General features: G+C 49.1%; 1 protein-coding gene across 1 annotated transcript in view; it reads right to left on the reverse strand.

Moving 5' to 3' along the window:
- TDRD9 (tudor domain containing 9) overlaps window positions 1-13,819 on the reverse strand; it is an 89,121-nt gene that overhangs the window by 41,857 nt on the left and 33,445 nt on the right. The window contains exons 12-21 of the mRNA XM_040257606.1: window positions 13,465-13,569; window positions 11,167-11,264; window positions 10,569-10,700; window positions 9,603-9,768; window positions 9,450-9,513; window positions 9,312-9,375; window positions 8,898-8,942; window positions 6,289-6,342; window positions 4,070-4,186; window positions 2,819-2,926 (exon numbers count right to left, since the gene is read on the reverse strand). Of these exons, the coding sequence (XP_040113540.1) occupies window positions 2,819-2,926; window positions 4,070-4,186; window positions 6,289-6,342; window positions 8,898-8,942; window positions 9,312-9,375; window positions 9,450-9,513; window positions 9,603-9,768; window positions 10,569-10,700; window positions 11,167-11,264; window positions 13,465-13,569 (953 nt within the window). The remainder of the gene's footprint in view (window positions 1-2,818; window positions 2,927-4,069; window positions 4,187-6,288; window positions 6,343-8,897; window positions 8,943-9,311; window positions 9,376-9,449; window positions 9,514-9,602; window positions 9,769-10,568; window positions 10,701-11,166; window positions 11,265-13,464; window positions 13,570-13,819) is intronic.

Consider the following 13,819-nt stretch of genomic DNA (forward strand, 5'->3'; position numbering starts at 1 on the left):
CAATTCTTCTAATGAATATTCAGGGTTGATTCCTTTAGGATTGACTGGTTTGATCTCCCTGCAGTCCAAGGGACTCTCAAGAGTCTTCTCCAACACCACGGTTCAAAAGCATCAATACTTTGATGCTCAGCCTTCATTATGGTCCAACTCTCACATCCATACATGACTACTGGGAAAAACCAGAGCTTTGACTAGACAGACCTTTGTTGGTAAAGTAATGTCTCTGCTTTTTAATATGCTGTCTATGTTGGTCATAGCTTTTCTTCCAAGGAGCAAGCGTGTTTTAATTTCATGGCTGCAATCACCACCTGCAGTGACTTTGGAGCCCAAAAAAATGAAGTCTCTCACTGTTTCCATTGTTTTACCTTGTATTTGCCATGAACTTCGTTTTCTGAATGCTGGGTTTTAGGACAGCTTTTTCACTCTCCTCTTTCACTTTCATCAAGAGGCTCATTACTTCCTCTTCAATCTCTGCCATAAGGGTGGTGTCATCTGCATATATGAGATTATTGATATTTCTCCTGGCAATCTTGATTCCAGCTTGTGCTTCTTCCAGCCCAGCGTTTCTCATGATGTACTCTGCATATAAGTTAAATAGGCAAGGTGACAATATACAGCCTTGATGTACTCCTTTCCCAATTAGGAACCAGTCAACAGACTGGTTCCATGCCCAGTTCTAACAGTTGCTTCTTGACCTGCATACAGACTTCTCAAGAGGCAGGTAAGGTGGTCTGGTATTCTCATTAAGAATTTTCCAGTTTGTTGTGATCCACACAGTCAAAGGCTTTAGCGTAGTCAATGAAGCAGACGTTTTTTTCTGGAATTCTCTTGCTCTTGCTTTTTCTGTGATCCAGTGGATGCTGGCAATTTTGATCTCTGGTTCCTCTGCCTTTTCTAAATCCAGCTTGTACATCTGGAAGTTCTTGGTTCACATACTGTTGAAGCCTAGCTTGGAGAATTTTGAGCATTATCTTGCTAGCATGTGAAATGAGTGCAATTGTGCAGTAGTTTATAAACATTCTTTGGCATTGCCCTTAATTTGGGATTGGAATGAAAACTGATTCTTTCCCATTAAAATAGTCCAGAAGTCCAATATACAAAAGTTAAGACTTTATTTCACCTTAAAGTAACAGAGTAGCCTATTTCTTTGTCAAATATGGTATGTCTACACAGGCAGTGGTGGGAATGCAGACACCCCTGAGAGGCAGGAGTGGGTCCTCACCCTGCAGGCAGCACCCAACCAGGAGGTGCTGGGCAACCCCTCCCTTCCGTCTCCCCACTCCGCCCCCCCCCACACCCACCCTGCCCTCCCCGCAGGGCCATCTGGGTTCTGAGCTCTCGCTGTGTATGAAACCCGGAGCCCCTGCCCCACGCCCAGCACAACTCCACAAGAGGCAGCAGGCAGTGAACAGCGAGGGCTGTGGGTTCGGGTCTGAGTTCAACTCCTGCCTTGTTCAGTCTCTTTAGGCAAGTCACAGAGCTGCCCTCGGACCCCCAGCCACGCCACGAATTAAGGGCGATGATCAATCTCTCACTCAAAGGGTGAAATGCAAAGAAAAATGAGTAAAAAGCAGCTAGCAAAGGTGTTCTCAGAGGACAAGCAATACGTCCATACTAGCAGGAACTCAGCTGTTACAAAGCACACGGGAGAGAATTCTGGCCCGCAGAGTGCACGGTGAACAGGCTGCCTGGTGGCTGCAGGAGGCAAGCACAGTTCCACATCCAAAGAAGTGCGCCCTGGGGTCCTCCCGCAGTGCCCAGGGAAGGAGAGGCTGCCGCCGAGCGTGCTTGCTCTACCACGGCCATCAGGAAGAGCAGAGGCCCAGCCAGGCTTCCCCACCGTGAGGCAGAGCTGATGAGCACCTCCGTAGGACAAAGTGCGGTGCTCCTCTGAGACACTCCCCCCACAGTGTAAACTCCGCTTCTTCACTACCAGAGCGATGACGGCCCCAACAGGGGGAGGAGAAGCCGCGGTGCTGTGGGCTCACCACCTGCCGGGAGCCTTGCCAGGTCTCCGCGCCCCCTTAGTAGATGCAGGCTGATGACGCAGCAGAAGCCACGAAAGCCTGACTCGCACATGCTCTATTTCAGCTGCTGACCCTGAAGTCACCCTGGGCTCAGGTTTGATTAAACAGAGTCCACCAACGCTGATCCGGTGGTGAGTGCTGTGACTGACCATGAGATTCGCCCAAAGCTCATGTTATTTAAACACTAATTTTCGCATGTACACCTGTGGTGGAGTCATGTCAATGTATGGCAAAACCAATACAGAATTGTAAAGTAAAATAAAAAATAAATAAATAAATAAATAAAACACTAACTTTGAGGCCACACTTCTAGTTCAGATTCTGTGGCACAGGGCCTCAAGTCTGAATTTCAAAATAAACAAACACTCTCCAGGCGATTCTGTTACGTGTGAATGGGGATCAGAGTTTAAATCGCAGTACAAAGTTGCCTACCAAATAACCCTTTATGCTTTGTGTAAAATGAAGTTATTAACCGCCTGCTCTTAAATTTATGGAAAAGTATCTTAAATCCTTCAAAACGAGATGGGGCAGGCAAGGTTGGCCTTGAACACTTCACTCCACCAGGCTTCCTTCCTTCAGGCCAGGTCTGCGAGACAGGAACCAGCGGAGGCGAGGGAAAAGGCCAGACAAGCCATGAAATTCACTTTAGGGGAAGAAAGTCCACTAAGCATTTATACAAACAGAGACAAAGGGGACATAAAATCCTCCGTAGTGGCCACACTGGACTGATGCCTGTCTGAAAACCAAGCGCCCAGTCTCCCCCCAGGGAAGGTCGCTGTCTCTCCACCTACCACGACGGTCGTCTTTGGGTCTTTGCCTGCCAGCTCCCTCATGGCTATCTCTTCGTCAGGGTGCCCGAAAGTAAAGTAATTTGGATAAAAAGCACCTGCCAACACAACCTGGAAGACAGACATATTTTCATGAAGTAACAGCATGATTTTATCACGGTGTCTCATTAATATACTAATCTCATCCCAGAATGACACCTATAATTTAAAAGGTGAGTTAATATTTTTTAAAAAAACCTGGACCTTTAATCAGTCAAGCAGAAAGTCATGATTCTGGTTACTTCCCCGTAACAGAAACACATTCTACAAGATCACTCCTCCAAGGAGCCTGACTATTTCTCAGAATGAGGTTTAGGGACTTCCCCGGCAGTCCAGTAGTTAAGACTCCACTCTCCCAATCCAGGGGACACAGTTCGATCCGTGGTTGGGAAACTAAGATCCTACAAGCCACACCATGCAGCTAGAAAAAAGAATGAGGTTTAGAAACCAGTGGTGAGTTGAACAAGGACACAAACGATTGCACACACAGGGCCTGGGGGCTAGCCAGCATTTTCTACCTTCTCCCCAACGTACTTCCTTCCATGGGTCAGGCCTTCTCCAAAATCTTCAGGTAAAGTTACAATTGGGGCACATAGACTCAGAGCAGCAGGCCTGCCTTCAACGTTCACTTCTAAAAAGCACTCTGCAAAGAGCCGCTTCTTCAGTTGAAAACATGCCATTTGAAACCAACACCCAAGGAAGACTGTCCCAACCTTAATTTGACATTGGTTTCCCAGCCGCCTCCAGGTTACAGGATCCCAACTCTGTATGCGTCAGCCAACACACAGGCACAGGACAAGACCTCCTCCTCCTCAGAGTCCTGAGTTAGAAGCACTGGCTGCCTTTCCAGGATACACTTCCCTCTACACATGCCTAGAAGGCTCCATCCAACAAGGGAATCTGATCATGGCCTCCAAAGTTAAAATAACTTTTTGATGCAGGGTAAAAGCAACGTAATATTAACAGCAATTTTACTTTCTTAAAAGCCAAAATAAAAGGATCTCTCTAGAAGCAGTAAAGACAGCAGTCTTCAGAAACATCCCTCCAGAGATCAGAACTGGGTTTGGATCATCGACAAACAAAGTGTGAACGCTGGGCATCTGGGATCTCCTGTGAGATACAATCTGTACCAGAAAAGGGGAGCAAGCACTTTCACCACCGTGAGGCCAAAGGTGCAGCAGGGGCCAGGAAAGGACACCCGGGCACTCCCTGTACCTGCAGGATGAACCTCTGCTTGTGCGCGTGCTCCTGGTCCATGGCAGGCCGCCGGGGATCAACATACATGTTGAACTGTGAGATCCTAGTCTTCAGTTCTTCATATAGCTCAGCCACCTAAGAAAAACACGTTGACAGATGGTGTCTCCAGGGGACCTCTCCAGGTGGCCACGCTTTTCAGGGTAGTGGCAGCACTTGAAAAGCAGTCCACACTGGGGAACACGGCTACGCCTATGGGCGCAACACTGCAGCCACTGAGAGCCCAAGAGTGAAGACTGATCAACAAAGGATGGGAAAGACACGCAGTGCAGTGTCACGAGCAACAGGACACAAGGCTGTGTATGCTGCACAACCCCAGCTTCTCAACACACGCAGGAAGCCACTGCAGACGCACACACAGGCACCAGTGGTGTCAGAGGAGCCGGACACCAGGACCACAGCCCTCGCTTCAGCCCTTGGAACACTCACCATCTCTTGCCATAAGCATATACTGTGGCTTTGTGATTAAACACAACGGCTACACAGTCACCCTGAACAAAAAAAAAATCTCTATCTTAAATAGAATCATCTGACGTAAAATGATTTCATCACACTTCAAATGTATACACACAGGAATACACAAATCCAAACACCTATGAATGCATCATAAATTAACTTACCACAAAATTCTCTCAATAAGTGACAAAAAGGAAAAAACTATACAAGCTACAGTTGTAAAGGTAACTGGAAAAAGACTACAAAAAGGAACGGTAAGGACAGAAACTCTTAGAAATCCTGACCTATGAGGAGAGGAGGACAGCCTGGGGACACAGGAAGGGCCCAGCCTGGCCACTTCCACACTCACTACTGAAATCACCCAGAAGGCTGCAGGAAATACAGCTTGTCTAATTAAAAACCAATTTAAAATTATGCAAGTCACCTTTTCTGACCAAAATGCAATAAAAATCAAAATATTAACAACAAAGCAAGATACCTAAAGATATTTCTTTCTACCTAGAAACTCAAAGACTCTTCTAAAAGACCCTGAGTCAAGGAGAAAGCCAACAGTCAAATGAGCCTCAGACAGGGATAGCAGTGAGCTCCCTTATAGCTGGGAGCGAGTGCACATCCCTACATGGGATGTCAAAGACCAATGGACCCAAACTGCTCACAGGAAAACTTGCAGCTTCAACTGCTTTTAACTAGAAAGACTGAAAGTGCATCCCACTCCAAAATTCTTGCCTGGGAAATCCCATGGACAGAGGAGCCTGGCAGGCTACAGTCCACGGGATCTCAAAAGAGTCAGACCTGACGTAGAAAGACTGAAAGTGATAACAGGCTAAATTCTCATCTCAGTAACACTAAAAAAGTAAACCAGAGAAAAACTAAATTAATGGAACAAAAGCCAAAGTCAATCCATTGAAATCTTTTACCTTTCCTCTCCCGCAAAACACCTGCACAGTAAAACTGTCAAATCAAACCAAGAGTAAATTCTCTGAAAATACAATAAAACAGACACAGCATCTTGCAAACCGGTGCAGTAAAGGACTTAAGTCAGCAAGCCCAGCTGTCCACGTCCTGGACATTCCAAAGGAAGGTTTGGCTCCTGGCAGGTCACCTCTGGGTCCCTGGCATATCCTGCCTCTAAGAGCGTCTTTGTTCCGCTGAGGCCTGTGTTCAGCATGAACACAAGCAGTTCATGGAACAACATGACATCGTGGGGGCGGGGGGCAAGGGGCCTGGGCCACATGGTTATCAATGTGACCTTCAGAGGTGCTGAAAACTAAGTCAGTAAGGTCTACCAGGTGAGCACCCCCGACCACATAACCAACCCTCAACGCAAGCTTGCACGCCAAGGCCCAGAGAGCCCCCCCGGCCTGCAGAGTCTCCTGCAGGCTGTTGGCACCCGTGCTGCCCAGCAGGCCCTGCCACGAGAGGCCGACTGCGGGCCGACACCTGGTCTCTCCTGGTCCCTCCCCACCCGCCTTGCACCTTTGCTGGTCTTCATCTGTGTCCTTTTGCTGTAACCAACTATAACTGTGACCGCAACACATCAGTCCTACTAATGCTGGACACAGGACGTACTTCCTGGAAGGCTCACTGCTGCCCACAGGGTCACGAAGAGGCCCACGCGACTGAGCGCCTAGGCACAGCACAGCACAGCACAGCACAGCACCCTGTATCGTGCTGGCACTCGATAAAGGCCACCTTTACTTCCATTCAAAGAATATGCAACTTACCTCTCTAATTCTCTTGATCTGAATGTAATTTAACCGTCCCCAGTCAAGTTCATCCTTTAAATACACAAAAGCATATTATTCACTATTAATGTAACAAACTAGAACTGATACACCTACTATAACACATATATCTCACGAGGAAGAGTATAAACCGACAGGAGCAGCACTGGCTGACTCTCCTTCTGGTCAGTCACACAGGCGCGTCCGACTCCTTGCAGCCCCATGGACTGCAGCACCCCAGGCCTCCCTGTCCAGCACCAACTCCTGGACTGTGCTCAAACCCATGTCCATTGAGTTGGTGATGCCATCCAACCATCCCATCCTCTGTCATCCCCTTCTCCTCCCGCCTTCAATCTTTCCCAGCATCAGGGTCTTTTTCAATGAGTCAGCTGTTTGCATCAGGTGGCAAAAGTACTGGAGTTTCAGCTTTAGCATCAGTCCTTCCAATGAATATTCAGAACTGATTTCCTTTAGGATGGACTGGTTGGATCACCATGCTGTCCAAGGGACTCTCAAGAGTCTTCTCCAACACCACAGTTCAAAAGCATCAATTCTTCAGTGCTCAGCTTTTTCTGTGGTCCAACTCTCACATCCATATATGACCACTGGAAAAACCACAGCTTTGATGATACAGACCTTTCTTGGTAATGTCTCTGCTTTTTAATACGCTGTCTAGGTTGGTCATAGCTTTTCTTCCAAGGAGCAAGCGTCTTTTAATTTCACGGCTGCAGTCACCACCTGCAGTGATTTTGAAGCCCAAAAAAATAAAGTCTGTCACTGTTTCCATTGTTTCCCTATCTGTTTGCCATGAAGTGATGAGACCCGATGCCCTGATTTTCATTTTCTGAATGCTGAGCTTTAAGCCAGCTTTTTCACTCTCCTCTTTCACCTTCATCAAGAGGTTCTTTAGCTCTTCTTCGCTTTCTGCCATAAGGGTGGTGTCATCTGCATACTGGAGGTTATTGATATTTCTCCTGGCAGTCTTGATTCCAGCTTGTGATTCATCCAGCCTGGCATTTCTCATGATGTACTCTGCATATAAGTTAAATAAGCAGGGTGACAATATACAGCCTCGACACACTCTTTTCCCGATTTGGAACCAGTCCAGGGTTCCATGTCCAGTTCTAACTGTTGCTTCTTGATCTGCATACAGATTTCTCAGGAGGTAAGTAAGGTGGTCTGGTATTCTCATCTCTTTAAGAATTTTCCAGTTTGTTGTGATCCACTCTGTCAAAGGCTTCAGTGTAGTCAATGAAAAAGATGAATTTCTGAAATTCTCTTGCTTTTTCTATGATCCAGCAGATGTTGGCAATTTGATTTCTGGTTCCTCTGCCTTGTCTAAATACAGGTTGTGCATCTGGAAGTTCTCAGTTCGTGTACTGCTGAAGCCTGGCTTGGAGAATTTTGAGCATTACTTTGCTAGCATGTGAGATGAGTGCAATTGTGCGGTAGTTTTAGCATTCTTTGGCATTGCCTTTCTTTGGGATTGGAATGAAAACTGACCTTTTCCAGTCCTGTGTCCACCACCAAGTTTTCCAAATTTGCTGACATTTTGAGTGCAGCACTTTCACAGCATCATCTTTTAGGATTTGAAATAGCTCAGCTGGAATTCCATGACCTCCACTAGCTTTGTTCGTAGTGATGCTTCCTAAGGCCCACTCGACATCGCACTGCAGGATGGCTGGCTCTAGGTGAGTGATCACAGCACTGTGGTTATCTGGATCATTAAGATCTTTTTTGTACACTTCTTCTGTGTATTCCTGCCATCTCTCCTCAATCTCTTGCTTCTGTTGGGTCCATACTGTTTCTGGCCTTTATTGTACCCACCTTTGCATGAAAAGTTCCCTTGGTGTCTCTAATTTTCTTGAAGAGATCTCTAGTCTTTCCCATTCTATTGCTTTCCTCTATTTCTTTGCACTGATCACTTAGGAAAGCTTTCTCATCTCTCCTTGCTATTCTTTGGAACTCTGCATTCAGATGGATTTATCTTTCATTTTGTCCTTTGCCTTTCACTTCTCTTCCCTCAGCCACTTCTAAGGCATCCTCAGACAACCATTTTGCCTTTTTGCATTTATTCTTCTTGGGCTGACTGTCTACGCAATGGCTTTCATGAGTAACTCAGGCAGTTGCTCTAAGGATGCATCTGGGCAAAGCAAATTTACACACACATACCTGTTAGCAACCGTTCGAACACACTCAGTTTAGAAGGAGAACAAAACGTGACCGCACCCACCCCAAAAAACGAAGGCTATCAGGCTGGTTTTTCCAAGCCCACTATGGAACACACGGCTGGAGCAGCAGACGGGAGGCCTCGAGCCCCTCCACTCTGAGCAGCAGCCCAGGCATGGCCCCCAGGCCTGTGGTCCCGGCAGCTGCCGGGGCTCCTGACATGGAAGGGTCCCCATTCTTGGAGGCAGGCGGCAGGCAGCATGGCTACACACAGGCCCCGCCACCTCCAGGAGCTGGCCGCTCCAACAAGCCAGGCGCGGCCGCTCCAACAAGCCAGGCGCTGCCGGTTCACACGCGGCAGTGAGGCTGAGGGAGGGGGGCCCAGGAAGCTCCCGGGGCGCCGGCAGTCACAGCTGAGAAACTCAGGAACAGCCACTGACCTTCGGGTGCCGCAGCTCCCCTCTCTGCCTGCAGGTCTGCCACGCCTACAAAGAAACCATCGGGTTCAAAATTCTTTCCCGACCATAGACAATTTACAGATTTGTTCTTTCTTTTTGAAAATTATCAAAGTATGCAACACATTTATAGAAGGCTTGGAAAATACAGAGCAAAATTAACATATAGTTCTAGTATATACTAAAATTATTCTTTTAAGTGGGTGAATTAGGATTTTTCGGTGGGAGGTTTTTTTTCAGTCAACTTCATAGAACTCAGACTCCCATCCTGACATACTTCTCCCAAAAGTTTGTTTAGTCTCGGGGTCAGTAACACTAAAAATACTTCTGACGGAGACAGGCACAGGGCGTGAAGAGTGTCCTGACATCTGCAGTCGCTGCTTCCGGAGCTGGACTTACTCTAAAGGCTTCAACAAGTGCAATACAGTCACTCCTGCTACTGCCAGCGAAATTCACTTTGTTCCTATAAACAGACAACAAAAGGTGTCACTTGCTCCCATTAAAACACAGTGGCTTAAAAGTATGAGAGTTAAATACCTATATCCATCAAGATGCTGCCTAAAAGGCATCGCAAAAAAATTCTTCAAGGAAAGAGATGCCGCTATCAAGAGAATAAACAAAGACAATGTGAGATTCTCAGAAGGGCCTCTCCTTACACCCTCTGTCACCACCTGGCCACTGCACACTCACCGATGATAAGACATTCGTCCAGACACCCGAACACGTGTCCGAGGACTATGAGTTTGCCGAGCTGCTGACTGACAGGAAGCTGGGCTAGAACCCTTCCTAGGAAGGTCAGCTCACCGTCGTGGGGGTTGTCGTCTTCTCTCCGCCCGCTCACCGCAAGCGCTCCTACCTTCATGAAACAAAGCAGGGCCGTCAGCAAGCGCGGCTTTGCTCACGCCCTTCTTCCCTCAGGCAGGGAGTTTAAGACAGTGACCAACTGTGGATGAGCAAGGTTCCCAACAGCCTCTGAGTCAGTTTACTAAAGACTGAGACTAAAGGTTTTTTTGAAACCGAGAACGCCATTTCATTATTTCCACGTCGCTCACAGGCGTAACGAGCGTGGCAGGCCCAATCCCAAATATCCAGCCGCCGCACCGTTCACAGCCAGATGGAGCAGACCTCGCACAGAGCAAGATGTCCTCAGCTGGACAGAGCGTGTTTTACGGACACCCAAGCAAGTACACTCAAGGCCAAGGGCCGGAGGCAGACGCACACAGCCGGCAGACAGGGCGCCCAGCTGGGCTGCCCGCGGCAGGGGCAGAGCCAGAGCTCACGGCAGGAGCAGGGCCTCCAGCGCCAGGAAGGAGAAGGCTGGGGGTGGGGGGGTGAGGAGCAGGACTCGAGGGCGGGGCGGGGAGGGCTCGTGCAGCCGGAGCCGGGGAACAGGCCCGCACTGCGCCCAGCCTCTCAGCAAACAGCAAGCCCAGCCGGGGGCACGTGACGGGTGGTGAGAGAGCAGGAGCTTCTAACAAAGCTGGTCGGAACTATATAAATCTGGAATCAACTGTTAGTCATGAATGCCTAGCCACGCAAACAATGACTATTTACAACCATCAAAATACCTTAAAGATATCCACATTATGGAACCTATAAAATTCACCCAAAAAATCTTAGCTTTTCCCAGCACGAGCAAGTATGAGAGGGTCCTACCTCCTTGAGCAGAAGGATGGTGCGTTCAATGTCACTCAGACTAGGTGGAGAAAGGGCCGTGGCCAGCAGGGCCCTGGGCTCACCCATGTCAAGTAACTTCACCTTCAATATTGTGCTTCCTAATGGACAACGCTGAAAAGGACAGAACTTGAGTTTAGAAACAGAAAAACCAGTAAATCAACTCAGAGGGAGCAGCGCAGGAGAGGAGGTAAAGAGAATTAAGAAAGGAAAACAGCAAGAGGCAGAGGGGCTGGGCGGAGGAGAGAGACCGGGGATGGAGAGACGTGAGAGAGCAGGAGCGGGGGACAGACGGGAGGACGGAGGACGGAGGGGGTCAGAGTGCAAGGAGGGGAGGGCAGGAGCAGCCGAGCGGCAGCGGCGACGGCACAGGCGGAAGGCGCGCACGGGGGGCTGGGCACAGCGCGACCCCCTCAGGGACCTGGGGCCCAGGCGATGAAGGCAGTCCTGGCATTAAACGACCCTGGGCACAAGTGACGTTTCCGGGGTCAAAATTATATGACACTCAAAATGCACCCCTTAGACTGTTGGGTAAAACTGTCCATAAAAACCAACTATGAAGACGACCAACGTTCGTTACCAACATCTCAGGGATGACGTGGTTGGGGATGGAGTTGTCCCAGAAATCCTTGTGCACGAGTCTGTAACAGTATCCTTTAGACACCCGTCCAGCGCGGCCTTCAAAGGGGGAACATTCGAATGCTGGCATTAGTTACTTTAACATAAGCATAAAGACATGTTTCCGAAGAACCATTAAATACTAAGGAAAACTCTGTTACCCTCTACCAAACCAGGTCAGTAAAAACTTCAGAATAGGGCAGTGTTAGAAGCAACCTTATACACAGAAATTAAGTGCTAACTTGTACTCAGTACAGCATCAAATGCACATTTCCAAAGACTACCACGTTGGCCCCAGAATGCCACGGCCATCAGAACATTCTGAACACCACACCTCTCCTGTGAGCACATAGTTCACGCTGATAATCCAGCTGGCAGAGAAGCCTCGCTAGCCCCAGCGGGTGGGCGGGCTGTGCCCTGTCCCCACAGCCGTGCGGAAGCGTCCGCCCTTCATGACGACTTCGCACGACTTGAGTGTGCAGAGCTCAGAAACAGACCTGGCCCGTGGAGACTGGCCGATCAACGGCTCTTCTCTTGCGCTGGTATCGCTTGCGCAACGAAAACTGCTTTATCCAAAAACAGGATAAAATCTGAGAGCGCGGAAGGCGGGGAGGGGGCTTCTTCATGAATACTCGCTTTTAAAAAGTGGGGCAGCAAGAGAGGTGCCTGTGGAGCCTGGACCCCTGCCCTTTCTGCCCCCCCCCCAGCCCGGGAATCCACCCCCGTTGCCACCAGGAGACTGAGTGGAGTGTCCAGGCTTCTGCTTCCACCCCCATCCCACCCCCGTATCTTCAGACGACAGGACAGCACGTGGAAAATCCCAAGGTAAAGACAAAACCAAAAGACAACTCCTAGAGCCAACAAGCGCAATTGGCAAGTCACGAGATCAATCGTAGCACACATCAGTCCCGTCTACACACTAGGAACGAACACGTGAAACCCAGGCTGAACAACGCCGTCACAATCACTGCAGTCACTCCAGTTAAGCTGAATCCTTAGATACAGAGCTAGCAACATGGCTCCCTGGCAGCTCTGACGGTAAAAAAGCTGCCTGCAGTGCAAGAGACCCGGGCGCCATCCCTGGATCGGGAAGACCCCCGGGGAAGGAAATGGTGAACCACTCCAGAATTCTTGCCTAGAGAATTCCATGGACAGACAAGCCTGGCAGGCTGCAGTCCATGAGATCACAGAGAGCTGACGTGACTGAGTGGTAACACTTCCTAGCGAAACATACGCAGCATCTGCATGCTGAAAATGACACCGTGCGGTTGAAGACATCAGCGGCAACCTGAATGAAGGCGGACACACAGCGCTCAGGGACAGGCGGACGCAGGCCTCCACACACTCACGTTCAGGCTTAGCACAGGCCCTAGCAGTGCCATGGGCAGCTTCTGCGTTTGTGTGCATCACTCTAAAGTCTACCCAGAAAGGCAAAGCGTAACACAACAGTTAGAACAGCCTGGAGAAGGAAGAATGGAGGGGCAGGAATCCATCTGCTTCATGTTAAGTCTCACTATGCAGTGATCGAGACAGTGTGTTCTTGGTGGAGGAAAAAGAGACAAGAGAGCGTAATGAAGACGCAAAAACAGCCCAGACAAGTGCAGCCCGCGATGCTCACAGAGGTGCGCACGCCCTTCACCACGAGGAGGACGGCGGCACCGGGGCACTCTGCATCCAGACAAACCGCACAGCGTCGATGAAAACTGACGAAACGGATCACAGACGCACAAGCAAAAACCCACCTATGAGACTTCCACAAGGAAACAAGCGGAAGCGCCTTTGCAGTCTAGGCTAGGTGAGCTGTTCTTATATGACGTCTTAAGCATGATCCATAAAAGAAAAACTGATACCAATAAACCAAACCACACCAAAATGTAACTTCTCCTCTATGAAATACCCTGTTAAGAAGAGTGAAAGACAAAATACACACTGGGGGAAATAAGGAAGCCCTCTACAGACGACCCTTCAAGCTGCAAACTTTCAAAGGTGAGAATGTGAGTGCCAGCATTCGCACCCTGACACTGTGCAAGGTGGCCACACGCTCCTGGTGGGCATGCCAATGCGCTCAGCTGTTCAGTGGAGAGGAGGGTCGGGCATGCCAACAGAGTCTGACGGTCTGAGATGCTGTTGCTTATACGTAAAACTGGTTCCAATAAAGGTGATCTCTGATTAAGACCAAACATACAAAGAGCAAAAACCTTAAAAGGACACCCAGTGTGTCACCAGGCCCCGGGGCTGTGCTGGAACGCAAGCGCCTTACCTTTCCTCTGCTCACAGCTGGTCTTAGAGGCCCAGCTCAGCCGCAGACTCTGGTAATTCGTGTCTTCATCACAAACCAGAGTTCTGGTCAAACAAAAATCTATAACTGTCATAAAAAAGGGAATGTAAATACCAGGCTAGCAAGAAACAACTGTAACAATCGGTGCAGAGAAATAAGTCAGTTTATGGAACACACAGCCTTTAGGTCTGGTGCACACACAGCAGCCTCTGGAGAAGGCCAGCCACTCCCGACTGCCCAGGACAGGGCAATGGTGGTCACGTGCTCCTCCTACAGACTGGGTATCCGGACAGAAAGAAGACTGCTGCTCAGAGCCCCCGTGGCACAGGGAGCCAGT

This window comes from Oryx dammah, unplaced genomic scaffold, assembly GCF_014754425.2.
Source record: "Oryx dammah isolate SB20612 unplaced genomic scaffold, SCBI_Odam_1.1 HiC_scaffold_16, whole genome shotgun sequence".
Taxonomy (NCBI): Eukaryota; Metazoa; Chordata; class Mammalia; order Artiodactyla; family Bovidae; genus Oryx; species Oryx dammah.